This window comes from Gopherus flavomarginatus, chromosome 1 (genome assembly GCF_025201925.1).
Source record: "Gopherus flavomarginatus isolate rGopFla2 chromosome 1, rGopFla2.mat.asm, whole genome shotgun sequence".
NCBI classification, from domain to species: Eukaryota; Metazoa; Chordata; order Testudines; family Testudinidae; genus Gopherus; species Gopherus flavomarginatus.
In genome coordinates, this window is record NC_066617.1 from 52,535,352 (window position 1) to 52,555,469 (window position 20,118).

Here is a 20,118-nt window from a genome sequence, read left to right on the forward strand (position 1 = left end):
TTTGCCCCACAACCTCTCTAGGGTCACCCTTCTGTCAGGGCTGGGATTTTCAGGGCCCTCTTATTGAATCCCTCAACAAAACAAAATGTACAAACTCAAGCCATTTTCCTTGGGCTTGGCCTTTCATGCTTCTTCAATTCCTCTTGCTGGTCTTCCACTGAACATTCCCCAGAGCTCTCTCCCTGGAAGTCTGGACAAGGCCCTTTTTCCAGGGTGTACCACTGGAGCCTTCATTGCACCCAGTAGCTGCTTTACCTCTCTTCTGGCCTTCTCCCAGGCTTCCATACTCAGGAGAAGATCACAGAGTTTAGTGTCCCCCTGGGCTTCCTTCTTGTCCCTCTCGGTGTCTCTCTGTCATCCCAGAAAGTGACTGCAGATATTCTCCCTGCATCCCCCTCCTTTTTTTTCCTGGGTTTTGTGGCACAGCATACTCAATTCCTGAGTCTATGACTGCCATTCCCTGGACTTTGTAGTTAGACTTTAAGTCATAACCTGTCACGATTCACAGAATTGCAGAATTGCTTTTTCAATTGTGCCCTATTTTTCTTATATTCTGGATAGGTGTTGCAAAGAAAATTGTGTTTCTGAGGCTTCTGAGTTTTCCATATAGCCATGCTCACAGAATATCAGGGTTGGAAGGGACCTTAGGAGGTCATCTAGTCCAACCCCCTGCTCAGAAGTATCTCCTTTCACTGGTACAATCTTTACAATACCATAATAGATGATCTGTCAGTTCCTGAACCTTTCATGTTTCATATAGTCCATCCTTGTTTGTTTATTAGAAATAGATTACTATTTAATGTACAATGACCTGTTACAATTCCAAATAGAGGTACTTTACTCTTTCTCTCTGGGTCTTGGATTATATCAACTATTTCAACTACTGGGAATACTTCATGAAATTTTTTCCCCTTTGTTTCAAGTGCCCACAGTTTTTGCCATTCCTTCCTTAGCTTATTTTTGATTAAGTGTTTAAATTCCAGTTTGCTTAAGGGGATCTCTAGGTCAACTTGTTCATGCTTAATAGCATTTTTAGCTTGTTTGTCTGCCAATTTGTTGCCAGCTATCCCTACATGTGCAGGGATCCATTCTATTGCTATGGTCATATCCAGTTGTGCTAATTCAGTTGTTAGCAGTAATATTTCATTAAGTATATCATTTCTGCTGTCAGACTTGCCATTGTATAGTATCTGCAACATTGATAAGGAATCAGACAGGATGGCCACGGCAGCTGGCTGCACATCTAAATGCCAAGTTAGTGCTAGCAGTGTCCCTGTTAGCTCAGCTGTAAAGACAGAGATAAAGATAGTTAGTCTTACGGTTTTGTTAATCCTAAATGTGGGCACACAGAAAGCTGTTCCCACTCTACTCATTCCTTCCTCTTTGGAGCTGTCAGAATACATTTGGCAATAGCATACCCACTTCTCACAGGTATATTGATTTATCATTCTTTTGCTTTTGTTTATTATATAATTTCATGTCTGTCTTGAGGGGATTGTTTTCCAGTGATAGAGTATTTTCCCATAACTATAGATTTTGGCTTCTTTTAAGCCTTTCTTTTCACTGAGATCCTTTATCCAGTTCTTTACCTTACTTACATGAGGAATTTTGAGTTTCTGTCCTATTTGGTTTCCACTTAGTATGCAACAATCAGCATATTTAGCTTAGTTTTATTATCTTCACTGTTACCTAGTGGTTTGGCCCAAAAGGTTACGTCTAGGGACTTCATTCTAAGAGTGATAAGCATTTCTCTGGTGGCTAACTTCATCACACACAGAGTCATAATAATGAAGGCACCACATGCTATCTGCAATGCCAGTGCTTGGATACAGTCTAGTTTTCTCAGATTTGTTTTCTATGCTGAACTAAAGACCTGCCAGCCATACTCAGTAATATATCTGATTAGCCCTCCAAATAGTGTTATCACCATTTTCTTATCTGCTCCCCTGGAGCTTCCATATTTGCTTATAAGTAAGCTGAGTCTTCCTTTTCACTTGTCTATAATATTTTCAGTATGGTCCCTCCAGACGAGCTTGTTATCAAATATCACACCTATGAGTTTGTTTCTTTTTCACTATACTTAACTGCTGTATTTATAATTTTACTTTTTTTAAGTCTTCCGTGTGGTGAAGATCATTCCCTTAGTTTGTCAATGGGGAACTTGCAGCCCTACTTGTTTCCTCATTCTGTACTCCTCTGAAGTGCCTTATTGATTCTTTTGGTGACATTTCAAGATTTCTGCTTTTGGTCCCTATAGCAGAATCACCAGCAAATAATGTGATGCCTGTGCCTGTATTCATCATCTTTGGAAGGTCGTTTATGATGCTGTTATAAAGGGTTGGGCTAATGACACTCTCCTGTGAAATTCCAGATCTCTTCTGCTCCCAACTTCCTCTGTTTGTAGTTCTCTCCCTGCCCCTCCCCAGCTGGGCTTCATGCTCTATTAAGCCTGGCTCTTGGTCCAGGTGCACCCTGGTATGTTAATTGCTGTCTCAGGCCCACATCACCCTTTCAGAGCTTGGGTAGGATACACTCCCCAACACAGAATGCATCTGCATTCACATGACTGAGATAACCTACCCACATAGACACCCAAGATCTGTGGAGTACATTTACACTGCTTTTTAAAACCTGTGACAGTGAGTCTTAGAGCCCAGGGCTACTGACTTGGGCTTGTGGGGCTCAGGTTATGGCTCTAAAAATAGCTGTATAAATGTTCAGGCTGGAGGTCAGGCTCTGAACCCTGGGGAGAAGGGTAGGTTTCAGAGCCCAAGCCTAAATAGCTACTCAGCTGCTTTTAGCACCATAGTGCAAGCCCATGGGGCTCTGAGACATGCTGCTGCATGTTCTAAAATGCAGTGTAGACATACTCCAAGACACCTACCCTTCCATGCTGCCCCAAAGACTTCCCTGAGTGGAAACTCCACTTGGGTATTCTCCTGGCCTTTTCTGGCTCCATATCATTATCTAAACATGTGTTGATTAAAAGGAATACCAAATAGTCACTGAACCTACAAGGAATTATGCCATTTTAGATTCGGGATTGGTGAGTGATAAGGACCTCTTAGAAGAACTGGTTGTAGGGGACAACCTTGGTTCAAGTGATCATGAGCTAATTCAGTTTAAACTAAACAGAAGAATAAACAAAAATAGATCTGCAACTAGTGTCCTTGATTTCAAGAGGGCAATTTTTTTAAAAATTAAGGGAATTAGTTAGTGAAGTGGACTGAACCAAAGAACTCACAGATTTGAATGTGGAGCAGGCTTGTAATTATTTAAGTCGACGTTGCAGAAACTATCTGAAGCCTGCGTTTCAAGCAAGGGGGGAAAATCGTAGGGCAGAGTTGCAGGCCAAGCTGGATGAGCAAGCATCTCAAACAGGTTGTTAAGAGAAAGCAGAAAGCCTACAAGGAATGGGAGATCAGATGGATCAGAAAGGAAAGTTACCTCTTGGAGATCAGAGACTGTAGGGGAAAATTGAGAACTGCCAAAAGCCATGCAGAGTTGGATCTTGAAAAGGAAATTAAAAACAACAATAAAAGGTTCTATAACCTTATAAATAAGAAGAAAACAAGGAGAGAACAAGTGGGAGGCTCTGAGTTACTACAGAGAATTCTTCCCCAGGTGTCTAGCTGTTGGGTCTTGCTGGAATGCTCAGGGTTCAATTTACCATCATATTTGGGATCAGGATGGAATTTTCCACCGAGTTAGATTGGTAGAGGTTTTTTCCCACCTTCCTCTGCAGCATGGGACATGGTTTATTTGCATGTTTAAACTAGTGTAAATGGTGAGAGTTCTGTAACTTGAGGTCTTTAAATTGTGATTTGAGGACTTCAGGAACTCAGCCAGAATTGTGGGCCTATTACAGGAGTGGGTGGGTGAGGGTCTGTGGCTTGAAATGTGCAGGAGTCCAACTACATGATCGTGATGGTCCTTTCTGGCCTTAGGGACTATGAGTCTATTTTGAAAGTGAACAGAGGCTTTGTGGCTGCCAAGACAGAGGAGATGCATGTAAAGTCCTGTGAGTCTCCTGCAATACCAATGAGATCATTAATATATAAAAGAGGAGCTTCATTATTTATTTATTTTATTTATATTTTATATTGTTTATATAACCCCAAAGTGAGCTAGGCACTTTCCAGGTGAGTTTGAAGTATTGGTTGATAACTTGATGGGCTTACAGTCTAGATAAATAATGTACAAATAGTGGAAGGGGAAATGGATGCAATGAAAAGCAGTGAGACCAAATGGTGATGTTTAATATCTCTTCTTGGTAATAGACATTTTCTCCCATTTAATTACCATTTCTCCCTGGAGATTACTAATATTTGTAGGCTTTTTAGAAGAAGTATAGTTTAAGGATGAACTTGAAAGAAGGCTGGAGGCATGGCAGACTCAGGCTATGTCTACAATACTGCGGTAAGTTGACCCATGCTATGCAACTCCAGCTACATGAATAATGTAGCTGGAGTCAATATACCTTAGGTCGATTTACCGCAGGGTCTACACCTTGGGGATTGAGGGGAGAAACTCTCCCTTTGACTTATCTTACTCTTCTCATTGAGGGTAGAGTGCAGGGGTCGACTGGAGAGTGATCTGCTGTCAATTTGGCAGATCTTCACTAGACCCACTAAATCGACGGGGCTGTAGTGTAGATGTTACCTAAGTAATGATTTATATGCTTTAGGTATTAATTGAAGTCCTTACATGTATCGCAGGAGAAACATAGAACCCCGAATTAAGTTGTCACATGTAAAGGAAGGAAGACTAGAGTTTGGATTTCAAGTAGTTTGGTTTTCCAATGTACTTATTTAGCATTTAGGTTTGTATATATTCAGTGAATAACTGGGGAATTTTAGAGTTTTTTTTAATATATACTGTATGTGAAGTTTGTAGCGATCCTTGAGTAATGTTGCCTTACACTTTCCATTATAAGTTCCTGTTTTCAGCTGCTTATAACTTTGCCAATCTTTAACCATTTTGTCTGAAGATTTCCATGTTTGCTCTCTGCCTTTTAAAATAATTTCAGCAAAAGCAATCCATCCGTTTCTCAGAAGAAAGTTAGGAAGAATAGGTAGTTTTGTCCTGTTAAACATGTAAACAAAGCGTGTGTTATGTTTCCTCTGGTCTCTTAGAGCCACAAAGAGTATAACAGCCTGTTACTGCTATGGGTTGTTCTTTTAATTCAAGTGGAGAGGTCTGTGTTGTGAATCTAAAGAGCTTGGTTTCAAACCCATTTGATGACCCATATCATAATACTTCACATAATGGAATTTTTGTTTTTTTCAGATTTTTTTTAAACCTAGAAAATTACATACAAAACTACTTCAAAACATTGCTTCAACATTAAGGTTGAAAGTCAAGCACTCAAAAGTTAGGAAATGCCAGAATTCAGATTGTCCCAGCCATCTGACTTTAGAAAATTAACATTTAAAAAACATATTATTTGTATGATAGGTTCTTGTGGATAAGGCATAGGAGAAAAAGACAGAATATCTTGGTTCTTTCCTCAGGTTTGTCACAGATGTCAGTACATTGGCTGAAAAATGAATTTTTTTTGCAGCACCAAAACTATTTGCAAATTTGGGTCAAATTCAGCATATAGTTTTGTGCCCCCTCACCCCAGGAGGAAATATGGTTTGAAAAAGTTGAAATGTTTTGTTTCCACCATTTCAAAATGAAATATTTCTATTTCTTGAAAGTTTTGTTTTATTATTATTTTGGGTTCTTTGAATACATCCAGGTATTAGAATTTGCCCTCCACAAACACTATTTATGTAGTTTGTGGTTGTGCACTTAAACATTTGCAGGCACAGTATTACAAATGTTTGAATGTGTTTTGAGGTGTTTCATTCTTCAAAGTGTGGCAGTCTGTCTGTGTGTGTCTGCTTGTGGATTGTACATAAGTGGAGGCTCAGTAGAGGGATGGCTGAAAACATGGCCATTAAATTCTCTGTGATTCAGTTTCTTATTTAACAGGATTGTCTCCAGATTATTAATATCTTAAATGCTCTGATCCTTCATACAGTCCAAAATGGCACATGAACATCAGTGTAACTGGGGTAGGTTCTGAGGCTAAAGTAGAGAAAGAACAAATTAAGAATTACTTAGACAAACAAGATGTCTTTAGGTTGGCAACACCTGATGAAATACATCCTATAATACTTAAGGAACTAACTGAAAACATCACTAAACTGCTAACAATTATCTTTGAGAACTTGTGGAGAACTGGAAAAGGGCAAATATAGTACTTATCTATAAAATGGGGACTCAAGGCAACCCAAGGAACTATAGACCAGTCATCTTAACTTCAGTAACCAGAAAGACAATGGAACAAATAATCAAACAATCAATTTGTAAGCATCTTGAAGAAAAAAAGGTGATACATAACAGTCAACATAGATTTGTCAAAAAGAAATCATGTCAAATCAACGTAATATCCTTCTTTGACAATGTAACAAGCCTTGTGAAAGGGGTGAAGTAGTAGATGTGATATACCTCAACTTGCCTCACATGACCTCATAAACCAAATAGGGAAATATAACGTAGATGAACCTACTATAAGGTGGGTGAACAACTGGTTGGAAAACAATACTCAGATTGTAGCTATCAGTGGTTCACAGTCAAGCTGGAAGTGAGTGAGATCCTGCAGGAATCGGTCCTGGGTCTGGTTCAGTTTAATATCTTGATCAATGATTTAGATAATGGCAGAGAGAGTATGCTTATAAAGGTTGCAGATGATACCAAGCTTGGAGGGGTTGTAAGTGCTTTGGAGGATAGCATTAAAAAATTTAAAATGATCTGGGCAAGCTGAAGAAATGGTTTGAAGTAAATAGCATGAAATTCAATTAGGACAAATGCAAAGTACTACACTTAGGAGGGACTAATCAGTTGCACATATACAAAATGGGAAAAGACTGCCTAGGAAGAAGTACTGCAGAAAAGGATCTGGGATTATATGAGTCAACAATGTAAAGCTGTTGCAAAACAAAGGAACATCATTCCAAGCTGTATTAGCAGGAGTGTTGTAAGAAAAGACATGAGAAGTAATTCTTCCATTCTACTGAGCACTGATGTAACCCTTCTGCCCCTCTGAGTTGGCAGCAACAAGGGCCAGGTTCAGTATCCAGGGGTTCCGTTTTAATAACACCATGCATAACCGGCTAGAGCCCCCACCCAGTGACCTGGGACACTTACATACCACACCCTCCTGGGCGCCTCTAGGAGGCAATACTTCTCCTCTCCCAAGCACGGAGTCTGAGTGTAGCAAAATCCTTTTAATAAAGGAAGGAAACAATGCTGCATCCCATTGGAGAAACACCACAAACAGGATTATAACACAAACCATAAACAAAACCCACCTCCAAGTACATTTGGCAATGTCCTTTTCCCCTTAGAGTCTTAAGTCCAATTACCCCAAAGTCCAACGACCCAAAAGTCTCTGGTCAGTGCCACCCCAGAATTCAAGAGTTTATCTGCAGAGTTTTACCCCACCCCAGCCTGGGTGGAAAGGTGGGGGGGGAGTCCACACAGGATGTTAAGGGGCACCTCATGTGGGCCAGGGCCAACTGCTCTGCCTCTCCGTGGAGTTCTGCTGCAGCCTTCACCACAACCCGCTCCACCATACCAGCTGTGCCGCTCCTCCAGCTGTCCCTGCAAACCACTTCACTCCACTCACTGTTCCATAGGCTGCTCCAACACACTGCAAACTGCTCCACTCTGCCAGCCGCTTAACAATCGGTCTTCAGGCTCCCCCACTGGTTAACACAGCACTCAGTGATTTCAGCTCTTAGTAGGGGAGCCCTGGTGCTGGTGCACCATTGGCTCAATGTGAATTCAGCTCAGCAGTCTCTAGATGGACTCCTAATGGAATCAAAATTAGCTCTACTCTTTAACATTGGAGAGAGGAGGATGTGCAATTGATGTTCTAGGCCCTCAGAAGGGGCCCATACCATCAGGTACACACACCAGTCCCCAACCTCTCTCAATTCATGGGGTTTTGGAATCCATGTCTCATGTTTAGCAAGTACCACCCAATTGAGGTTGAGTTATCTCTGTCACAAAGCAGTCCCACAGCTCCTCATTCACACAATCAGGGTGAGAAACTTTTTTTTTCTTCCTGCCCCAATAACAAAGAAATTGGGGTTCCCAGAGCTGTTGAAATAACCATCCCAGTCTGCTGTGGGCTTATGCTAAGTGGGGGGTGGATGCCAATGCAAATATTCGAAATCTCTTTCCGCACTCTTTGAAATTCTTGAAATTCTTTTCACACTCCCTACAATTCACCACCAGATGTCAGGATAGCGCTCATCCTGACTCTGCTTACATTGATTAGGCCTCATCTAGAGTATTGTGTCCAGTTCTTGGTGCCACACTTCGGGAAAGACTTGGACAAATTGGAGAAAGTCCAGAGAAGAGCAATAAAAATTATTAAAGATCTAGAAAACAAGATCTCTGAGGAAAGGTAGAAAAAAACAGGTTTGTTTAGTTTGCAGAAGAGAAGAATGAGGGGAGACATGATAACAGTCTTCAAGTACATAAAGGGTTATTATAAAGAAGAGGGTGATAAATTAATTGTTCTTAACCACTGAGGACAGGAAGTAATGGGCTTAACCACTGAGGACAAGAAGCAATGGGTTTAAATTGCAGAAAGGAAGATACAGGTTAGACATTAGGAAAAACTTTCTAACAGTAAAGGAAGTTAAGCACTGGAACAAATTACCTAGGGAGATTGTGCAATGTCCATCATTGGAGATTTTTAAGCAGATATTAGACAAACTCCTCTCATGGATGGTCTAGATGCTACTTAGTCCTCCCTCAGTGCAGGGGACTAGACTAGATCACCTATCAAGGTCTCTTCCAGTCCTACATTTCTATTATGTTAATTCCTATGTTCCTAGAGGAGTAAAGGCAGGATTTTGTGAAAAGGTGATGACAGGAAATGTCTAAATTCTTTTAAAATAGTATAAATTTATCATCCTCTCTCTGAAATGAGGATTTTTTTGGTGACAGAAGTAATGTTATATGAGTTCAACTGAATGACGTTTGTATAAAATGGAACAGAAAAAAAGTTAATTGAAAAATATTAGAAAGCCATTTCTGGTACCCACAACTGGTCTTGCAATTCACAAAACTTAATCACTGAGACCAACATAAAAATATTCTGTCTCATGGAGATGGAATCCACAACTGCTATAATAATTTACATTAGTCCTGTCTGTTTTGTTTTCTGAGATTACGTCCCTACAAGGGCCTGATCCTAAGTGCCATCAACACCCATTGAAGTGGGCACTTGGCATTTATCTTTATGTGCTTTCATTGTATCTCTCTCTGAATCAACAATAGAAGGTGATTTCAGTAAATTTCATTCACTAGCATGTCTCAATCAATTCCTTCTCTCAACAAGGGTTAATGTCACATCATCACAAAAAAAATTCTTTTATAAAATTGTGATCAGCAAGGTTATATTTCTGCCAAATTTAAAATCACATAAAAGATTTTGCATCATTATCTAGCTGTCTTTAGGTTTAGGTCTAAAAGGATTTGGAACAATAATTGTTGCAGAATAACACATTAAGTTTCTTTTGCATTTAACAGCAAAGAAGAAATATTGGCGCTATCTGATGAAGACATATGGAATAATTCAAGGACTTCAGGTACAACAGCTACTTTAATTAGTTCTTCCTTATTGCACATGTTAATTAAAATAGATAATTTAACAAACAGTCCAATGGCTGTTAAAGTATATTTTTGTTAACTCTTCAGAGGCAAACATCCCCCAAATTGTTTATTCACATGAGAAGGACAAAGACATTGAACTGCGTCATGAAAATGAAAAAGATATAAATGTTGAATGCAGTGAAGATAATAAGGAAGATAATGAAAAAGAATTAGAGTTGCTGGTAAGTGTTATACAATTATATCCATGGTGTTAGATGATATGAATCCATTTACACATCAAAGGTGGTGAAAAAGCCCCTTTTAACAGAACTGACTGATGTACTAATTTACAAATGTAAAACCATGGTCTGTATTTTCATTGTATCTCCCTCTGAATCAACAATAGAAGGTGATTTCAGTAAATTTCATTAAGTTCTTATGGTCTTAAATTAATAACTTCTCTTTCTTACTTCCTTACCAGAGGATCTAAGTGACAGTTTCAAAGAATCAGAACAGTAACTTCTCAAGGATCTCACTTCCTAGTCTCTGTGATGAGTGTACACTTAACATAAACACTTAACATTTGGTAAAATTCCTGTATTTATGGTACTGTGAGCCTTACAGATGTTTCAGAGATTAACTATGTAATGCACTACATGAACAAAATTCCAATTTCTATAATTTTAAAAGGAAAAATTATATAACTACTACAGAAGACTTTTTTAGACCTGTATTTAGTATTAAATTTGTCATTATAAATTTCACATTCAGTGAACATTCAGTCTGTTTGGGGATTTTTATGATTTGGCTTGCATTTTGCACCATGAAGGAAGAAATGGTAGTAAATGAGACACATATAGCCATCTATTATTTTCAGTGTCTGTTCTGAGCTTATGTTTTTTGGGTACATAGATTTATAATCTTAGTTTATTGCCTGTGAAAATGTGAATGCTGAATCAGACCAGAGAGGAAGAGAAGTGCCACTCAGTCTTTTTGATAGGGAGGAGAATTATTTCCTCACACTTAACTATGAAATTTTCTTAGCTCTAACTTTAAGAAAGTTCAAAGTTGTCACCTATTGTGCGAGCTCTTACTGCCTGAAAAATCAACATCTCCTTATTTAAAAAAAAAACCAAAACATAATTTTTAAAAAGACCCTAAAAATCACATATTTTTTCTCCATTTACCCTATTACAACGAGCAGGTTCAAATATAACAGTTAGTTTATAAATTACAGAGATTGTTCATACAATAAATGAAGAGAGAAGCTGTAATTTATATGTTAATTTGTACTATGCATTCTTTAATGAAATAAACAATGAAGATCTATAATAGATGGAAATACGACCAAATCTTTGAAACCCACAGGCATTGCCTCACAAGACAGCTGTGCAGTTGACAAGTAACATAAGCCTTATGTGAGAAGAAGGGGAAATCGTAAGATTTGCATATAATTATTGAGATCATGCAAATGTCAGTTATGAGAAGCAAAAAAAACCACAGGCATCTCACTGTTAAATCCTGACAGTTGGCATCACCGTAGAGCTCAAATACATTTGAGCACCAGTTGGCAGAGGGTCATTAAAACAGAATTTGCAGAGACATTAGCTCCCTCACTTTTCTTTGAGTGACGTTTTACTATTAATAGTTTGCAGTGGCTTTGCAGAAAACATATTAATAAGAGAAATTGTAATGGGGATATCTACAGCAAGTGTAAATGTAACAAGAGGTACCCAAGAAGCTATCCTCTAATTGATCAGCATGGAGCTATCAGTGTGAGTATCTGAAAGTGAGGAGAGACTGCAATGACAAGCAGGCACAGCTGAATAATACAATATGATATTTGGGAGGTGGGGGAAGGAGAATGATTAGTTTCTGGCCTTTTACTTCACTAATCTCATTTCCAACATCAGCCTTACCAAATTGTCTAAAAACATTCTGGTTTGAAGCCTGCAATGAAGCAAAGATAATTCTAACTGTATTTGTCAGTGTGCAACATGTCTTTGTTTTACTGGACAATACTGAATGTGACCAGGCTTTGATGTGCTGTATCAAAGCTCTCACTACAAACAAAACAAAACAAAACAACCCAAACAAGCAAACAAACAAACAAACAAAACCCCACAACCTTAGAACTGAACGTGCAAAGAATTGATTAGCCTCCCATTTAGGTTTCATTTGTATAAAATACACTTGCAGCTTACTGAATTCATGAATAAAGAAACAGCGTTCTGAATACTATTGATGTCCTGCTCCTTTCAGACTCAGTATAAAGCTCATTACATATGTTAAAAACTACATACAATGCAAATCTTGCAAATTGTTCGGAACATGTTTCCATAAAAGCTTTGAAACTGAAAACAAAATTTTCCATAATGAAAGCCTGCCTCATTCATTTTGAATATTTTTGCAGAGCTCATTCTAATCATTCTTTTCTATTCTATTGTTTCAGCTAAGTCAGCAGTTCACAAGAACTAGAAGTACTTTTTCCAGAGATGAAAGGAATTTATACACAACAGAGCCAGTTAATTTTCCAAATGAAGCCCAGGGACTGGAGAATAAGCTAACACTTATGGAAACAGGCACTGACTTGCTCAGGCAGCCTGTGCCTATCAGTTCCCCTTCAGAAAATACTTTAGAAGAGCTAGGAGAAGAATTACATGATAACAAAAAGTATTCCATAAGATATGATTATAGTCAGCCATTAGCAGAGGAACTTACTGCAGGCACTGTAAACAATAGTAAGCAGCCTTTGGAATGCATTGGTACCAGTGAAACGCTGTTATCACAGGAATATTTGCCTGGAACAATGCAAAATGTGACTATCCATATTAAAGACACTGTCTTAAGCAGACAAGGAATGAGCCATGTAGATATTTCAAAAGGTGAAACAGATAGTGCCTCAGGAAGCGAAATGATGGAGCGGTTATTCATCAGTGACGATGATGCTGATATCTACAAAGAGGCCTGTGAAATGAGACCAGAAACAATTTCTTCAGAGCATGATGAATCAATGCAATTAAATACATGCGTAACTGAAGCACTGGAAGACAATGCTAATCCAGCTCCAGAGCGACACATTCTGCAAACATCTCACCTAAAGCTAGCTTCAGTATTGCCAGACAGTGACAAATATGAAGAAAAGGGGGGGATGATTTTAAGCAAAGATCAGGTACATTTAAGAGGAGATATATATGCTGAGGCTTTTGCACATTCTGATATCTCAATAGATTGCTCAAAAAGCCCGTATACAGAAAAAGAAGTTGTGGTGAAAGTATCAAAGAAAGACTATAACACTGATATAGGAAAAGAGGAGGAAGAAATCAAGTTAAATGAGTTAGGACTAACTAAAGAGCAGGAGAGTGTTGACACCATAGCTCCGAAACTTTTTAGTGTTCAGGGAAAATATATTACTGACACAAAAACCACAACATTGCCATCAGCGTCAGATAATAAACATGAAGCCAAGCCTTCACAAGCAGAAGACCGGATGATTTCCCATGTAGCTGATGAAAGAAGAGCTGAAGACACTCATGAATTCAAAGAGTTTACTTGGCTAAAAGATAGGGGAAGCTCTGACAATAGAAGTCGAGGAAAAGAAATCACAAGCTCTGTTGAAGGCAAACAAAGGAAAGAGGAATATAGTGAGTTAAGTGATAACTTGGGGAAAACAGACAGTAGGTACACTGATGCCACTCAGAGCAAAATGACTACTTTCCCTACTTGTTACCCAGTCTTTGCAGTGGCAACTGGCAAAGCAAGAGCTACAAGTATTATGTTACTGAACCCAGAGGATACGCTTGATACTAAGGAGAATGATCATAAGCTTTTTGAGGAACGAATGTACAGCCAAGATAATTTCCCAACAAACAAAAATATTTTGGAGACAGATGCTTGTCAACTTCAAATTGAGAAATCAGACAGCATGGTTACAGATGATCAGAGCAGGGTAGTGTGTGAAAATTGGAGTGTTTCAGGAAGCCAAACAGTAGAAAGAGAGAGTGAGATAAATAGAACAGAACAGATTAAAGATGGTGAAATCATGTTTGGAATGAGGAATAAGACAAGGTATTTGAATGTTACTCCCACAGAAGAATTGTTTACCTGCCAAGAGACAGTGAGGTGTGAAAAGTCTTCTGTAGCTGAACATGGTAATACAGAGGAAGCAGAAGCAGGTACAGCTTATATAATTAAAACAACATCAGAAAGTGTTTCAGAAAAAATGTCTGCTAGTGAAAAAGCAGTAATTGCTAAGCTACCTCAAGAGACTGCAGTAAGTGACAGGCCCACAGAGGAAAAGGAAACAGCGTTTGATACACATGAAGGGAGAAATGATGGTTCACATTATACTCTTTGTCAACGCAATACAGTGGGTGTATTATATGACACCGAATTTGAAAAGGAATCAGTTTTAGATATTTATAATGCACACGTACGTGAAACACTGCAAGGCGAAATGATGTCTGTATGCAATACCAAGGAAAAAGTTTCCAAAGCAGAACATGACATTGGAAATAATCCACCTGTAGAGAAAACATTACGGGCTTCTGCTATAGAAGGAAAAGAAGGTTTGGAGCAGGATTTATATTCAGAAGAATCACTGAAAGCTCCCACAAATCCCGAGCAGCGTCTCTACAGTGATGAAGCTGAAGAATATAAGGAAAAAACCATTTTGGGAACACTTTTCCATTCAGATGCCAAAGGTGAAACAAAACCACCACCCTCTGATACAAATATTGTGCCCAGTTGTCATTATGAAAGCTCTCCAGCGACAACTTCTGAAGAGTCTATTGAGGTGGTTACTGCTGAGGTAGAAAATACAGAACATCCATATACAGCCCCTGCATTCAACTCCATTGCCAATATTTCTGCTGAGTCAGGATATTATTTCAACCTACCAAGCGAAATGACATGTATTAATAAAAACATGTTGACTTCAAGTGATGAAAGAGAAAGGAATATAGGCCAGTGTTTCCATCAAATAGAGTTCAGACAAAAGGAGTCATTAGGGCCAATGATTTTAATTAGTGAGCCTACTGAAGAAATAGAAGAGACAAGCTCTAAATCTGAAGGTTTAATAACTGAGGGAAAAATATTAAACTGGCCTGATGACTCAGAGCACGAAAACCAGCACATTTCTGATTCTTCAGATATTTCTGACCAGAAAAGCGAAGCACATAGTTTACCTAGTGAGTCTCTAGTTTTAAAGCATATTAGTTACAGAATCTTTTATTTCCTCCTGTTTGTTGTATTTGTTGTAACAATCTACCACTATGATATAACGGTTTGCTTTGCACTCTATCTGTTTTCCTTGTATTGGCTATACTGGGAGGGAGGAAGACACAAGGAGTCTGTCAAAAAGGAGTAACATTAAGTTTCATTGTCTACATACTGTACTTAAGGTTTGAGGTTGATTACTTTCCCCCACCCTAAAGCATTTTAATTGTTAAAAGGAAATATTCATTGTTAGAACCAGAGCAAGTTTTCTCTTGAAGCATCTGTTTAAAAGGAATACAGCTGAAGTTTGCTCCTTCATATAATTATTCTATATAGGAACATTATGGTTGGATCATTAAATATCTATATGAATATGAGATCTGAAACACATCAAGTTAAAATTAAGTGCAGATGTTGCTCCTTAGCAGGTTGTGAGGTTGCAATGCTTCATATCTCTCCAGTACTTAAAAACACCATTTCTTGCATTAATTTCTCTTGCAGTAAAGCTTCATATTTTTTTCTGAGTTTTTCTAAGGTTTTATACAGTAGATAACAGGGGAATGGCATTATGACTAAGTAATATGACTTTAATATTGATTTTGCAATTGGTGATCTACTACTGTAATTAACCAACACATTTTGGGAGATGAAATCTGTTGGTAGATTGAACAGTTCTTTCGGTTTTTTATTTCATTGTTTTAAGTTAGTGCAATAATAATATCCATATCTGAAAATGTCAAGCTCAGACTCCCGTAACATTATGTAACTTTGTGTACGTAATACTTCAGCAGAATATATTAGTGGCTTTCATACTACCGAGCTGAAGAATACAGCTATGAGACTGTTATCATTTATGTGCACAAACATTTATAGATGGGTTGTCTTCAAATAATATTTATATATTTTTTGTAAATGAAAACTGTGTAACATGACTGAAAAATTTAATTGAATTCAAAATTATTCCAGATAGACCTTTTGAATGATGTTTTTCATCAGTGTTGTTTAAGAAAGGCATTCATATCTTCAAAGCATTAAATAAATAAAAAAGAGTGAGTGATTTGATTGTGTGTGGCGTGTTCAGAATTGGGTTAAGTGGCCTTTTTTTATAAGCTAACTAAGCAGCAAAGAATCCTGTGGCACCTTATAGACTAACAGACGTTTTGGAGCATGAGCTTTCGTGGGTGAATACTCACTTCTTCAGATGCATGTCAAGAAGTGCTCATGCTCCAAAACGTCTGTTAGTCTATAAGGTGCCACAGGATTCTTTGCTGCTTTTACAGATCCAGACTAACATGGCTACCCCTCTGATAGGTCTCATTAGAGCACAATAAAATAAACCCAGAAGGAAAACATGGGACATAATCCTTGCCTCCATAAGGGGCGAGCTGGGAGGTTCACTGCTTCAAAGACATTCTTGTCCAGCGTACAGGCATGCCAGGAGCATGTCAAGGGAGGAAAGGGAGTGGCCAGAGCATGCAGCAATCCAGTAATTTCTAGCTGCAGAAAAGCCTGTGGGGAGTCATTGCAACCAAGTGTACTGTGGAATAGCCCTGAGGCTGTGTAATGTTACTGGGACCCCAGAGATTGAGAAAGGGCAAAAGTGGCTTTGAGACATATAGGTTCCTCTCACCTCAGCTCTGCATAGCTGAAGACCTGGGCCATTGTAGAGGCTGCAAAAGGCTTCAGTGCAAAATGTGGCTGAAGCTAAATAATGGTCAGGTTAATCACTTGTTTCAATCATTAGTTAAGCACTGAAACAATTTTTTAAAAGTTCACTTACTAGTAACAGAATGTTAGGAGACCTTGCTACAGGAGTGACCTTGACTTTCCTGTTCTCCAGGAGGGTGAACCTTTGGAGCATCATGGAGGTGATCTATTCGGTGGGTATGGAATGGTGTTGATGACCTACTGCTGATGTATCTACTAGTGGTTGAATATATGGACTACTGTTGACTGCAGTCCTGAACTGGGTGATGTTAGTAGGTGCTTAGAGGCTTTGAACAGTTGCTAGGGGAACTTGTAGTAACACAGTCCTTACTGGAAGGACAGCCAGGGAATCAAGTCATGAAAGGAAATGTGGCTAGCTCCGGTAAGGTGATCCCTGAATCTTGAGGGACTGCAAGAGGCATGAGACCTGGAGGAACCTCTTGCTCTTTGTTGGACTGAACTAGCAACTGGTCCATGCTAGAACAATAGGGACACTTTGGTGTGGGAAGCCATATGTATTTAATTTAGTGGTCACATGTGGCTTCCTTCATTTATTTGAACTCAAAACTTTGTTTTGTGTTCTTTGCTTGGTCTTGATTCATCTGTTCTGTCACAGTGAGAAAGGAAGGGAGGGGTAAATGGTGGGCCCAAGATTAAGGGTGGAAGAACATCAGGACACTTCATCTCGATCAGTCTTTGAGCAATAGCCAGGCAAAACTAGGGAAAGCCCATGGGAGAGTATAGGTACACGCAAACTACAGATGAGCCGAATAAATATGTATTTATTTGGGCTACACCAGTATGATACATTTTTTATGAATATACATTCAAAAGAAAAAAATCAGCATCCTTCTAATCTGTTCTGTTATAATGTAGTTTAAACAAATAGCTGAAGATCATCTCAATTATATCTAATTTTTTTCTGTCCCTTCATATAGTAAATATACACTGTAAGCTAGCTCCCAATAGCTGTGTTCCATTCATCCCTGTGTCCAGTAGGTTAGGAATCTCAAACTTTGCCATTTTAACATGTACAAATATTCTGAGTTGAAATTTAGAGTAAATATTTGAATGTTAGAGTGAGCATAGTTAATCCAAATACAAGTGGAATACTGTTAGCATTTCTCAGATTTGAAATGGGATTTCTGTATTCTATATTTACGATGTTTAGTCAGCATATCATATCTTATGATTGCAAAACATAGCTCTAGATTGCTCTGTGAACACAGGTGCCTGAACTTTTACTTATGTGCTTAAAACAACAAAGCTACTCATTTTATCTTTTTTTATTTAACATTTGATATACCTTTTAAAAATCCTCTTACCTTTCTTTGTAGTCTGAAAATACTGCTCTTATAACATTGGGAAAATATTCATCTTTGTGTTTTTAGTTATTTTCAAGAAGAAATGGTTAATTGGCTTAAGCATTTTTTTTAAAAATCACTTTTAACCTGTCCAGTAGTTCTCACAGCATGAATCTGGTTAGCCAGTAATAGCCACTTCTGCATACTAAACAAAACAGATGGCATGGTTCTATACAGCTTGCAACCTTGTCACTATGAGAAGCCCAGTACTGATCTAACATAGAGACTAAATCACATTTAATTAAAAAGAAAGTCTTTCTTTACTATATCAAGGGTACAAATTAGGGAATATCGCATGGCTGCTGTCTAAGCTATACAGTTTTTGTATTTCAGCATTTCCTCCTGTCTACAAGTAACTTTCAACTAAAATTCTGAAGAAACTCAAGGAAGGTTTGTGTCTGGGAAGATGGTTATTAGATGACAGTGAGGCTTAAAACCACCAGTAAGGTCACAAACACGTGCTATGTGGCTGAAGTATTGCTGGTTGCCACTGTTGGCCTTCTGTCTGTGCAGCATACAGACCACAGGCAGCAGAGAAAGGAAGGACAGAACAGAGATGGCAGGCTTCTGAGGGGCTCTTTTTGTTCATCACTAGAGGTAGAGCTAGGACTGTCTACAGATGTGCCCTCCTGCCTCTGCCCTTGTTTTTCCAAGCCCAGAAACAAGTGAGGAGCTTCTGCATGGGTGGATGGGCAGCAGGGTTCTGAATCTGGTTGTGGTGTATGTTGGGACGGCGGGTTCTAAGCTTAACAATGGCTTGCTGAGCCTGGAGTATTGGGGCAGGGGAACTGAAAGGTGGCAATAGGGAGGAAGGGGAGTCAGGATGGTGTTCTGTGCTTTGGAGTATTGTGCGGGGGAAGTTTCAGAGCTGAGGCAGTTAGTTCAGAGCAAAGGAGATGTTTATATCAAAAGAGGTGGATTTTCAGCCGAAGACACAAGCGAGTATGTGCGTGTCTGCTGAATGGGGTTGGTTCTGAGTCGGTTGGGTTGGAGACAGTTGCGGAGATTGGAAAAGTTCTGAGCTGAGAGGGGGATGGAATGGGCTGGGTGAAGAGGGACATGGAATCAACTGATAAACAAGGTTATGTGTGAATTGGTGGTATGTGTTGTGTTGCAACAGTGTGAGAGAGGGGTGATAGGAGGAGCATATTGGTACCAAGAAAATGTTTCCCACAAAATAGTCATTTGCAAGACTTCTTAACATCCTTATCTAATTACATGACTATTTAATGGTTCAGACAAGATTGTGTATATAGATTAAAATAGCAGAAATTAAAAGAGACACTAATGCACCTGAACACTTTTATCAGTTTCCAGCTAGTGGAATTACTGTACAGATCTTCTCAGTTAACATCCTGACCTTAATGTTCTATAGGCAGGGAACCCGGCAATAACTCTGTGGCCCAGCCAGTATTCACAGAACACTACAAAATTCCTGAGGGGCCCCCATCTTCCAGTGGCCTTGAGTTTACTTCAGTGGCTGGCTATCCAGGCCTGTGCTACTGAGATGAAACCAGAGGCCATAATTCTCAGCTGTAACCAAGAAGCACATGGTGTGTGTGTGCTTTCTGAAGTCATTCTGGGTTATTTGGTTCCCTCAAATCACTTAGAGCAATCTGAGGGCTGCTCCAATTTGTGCCAACTGTCAGTGGCTGCAGGAGGTCATTATGGCTCCCAGCGACTACTGGGGAGCACCTGCCACAAGAAGCAACTATGGTGACTCTGTATCACCTGAAGATTACCTCTCCCCTGGAGGGATCCTTTTGTGGCTGGTTCTACATCAACTTTGCACTGCTAGAAGTACCCTAAAGCAGAGGAAGATCAGGATAAGATACTCTGCCCTTCACTGCAATATATGGCCATGGGGGACTGAGAACTTCTCAGCTAAGGGACAAGTATGGCCCCACTCCCAGGGTAATCCTCCTCTGAGGCTCTACTATATTGTGTGGCTAAGGAGCTGCTTGGCATCCTCTGCTATGCCTCCATGAAGCTAGTCAACAATCACAGAAGCAAGTGGCTTACACACCTCTTAGTTTCATGGAACGGGGTCAGGATCTGGCCCTTTGAGTTTAATGGGCTGCTTTAGTTAGGAGACCATACTGGTTGATTAACGGCTGTTATTTAATATGTCTGTCACTTTATATCTATAAAGCTTTATCCAGTATATATG

The 20,118-nt window shown here is 39.2% G+C and overlaps 1 protein-coding gene across 2 annotated transcripts in view; it reads left to right on the forward strand.

Moving 5' to 3' along the window:
- Positions 1-15,937, forward strand: part of PPP1R3A (protein phosphatase 1 regulatory subunit 3A) — a 40,024-nt gene extending 24,087 nt beyond the window's left edge. For both annotated transcript variants that reach the window (XM_050936090.1, XM_050936091.1), the window contains exons 2-4: positions 9,598-9,656; positions 9,766-9,902; positions 12,113-15,937. In XM_050936090.1, the coding sequence (XP_050792047.1) occupies positions 9,598-9,656; positions 9,766-9,902; positions 12,113-15,028 (3,112 nt within the window). In that variant the 3' untranslated portion in view covers positions 15,029-15,937. The remainder of the gene's footprint in view (positions 1-9,597; positions 9,657-9,765; positions 9,903-12,112) is intronic.
- The last annotated feature ends 4,181 nt before the right edge of the window (positions 15,938-20,118 follow it).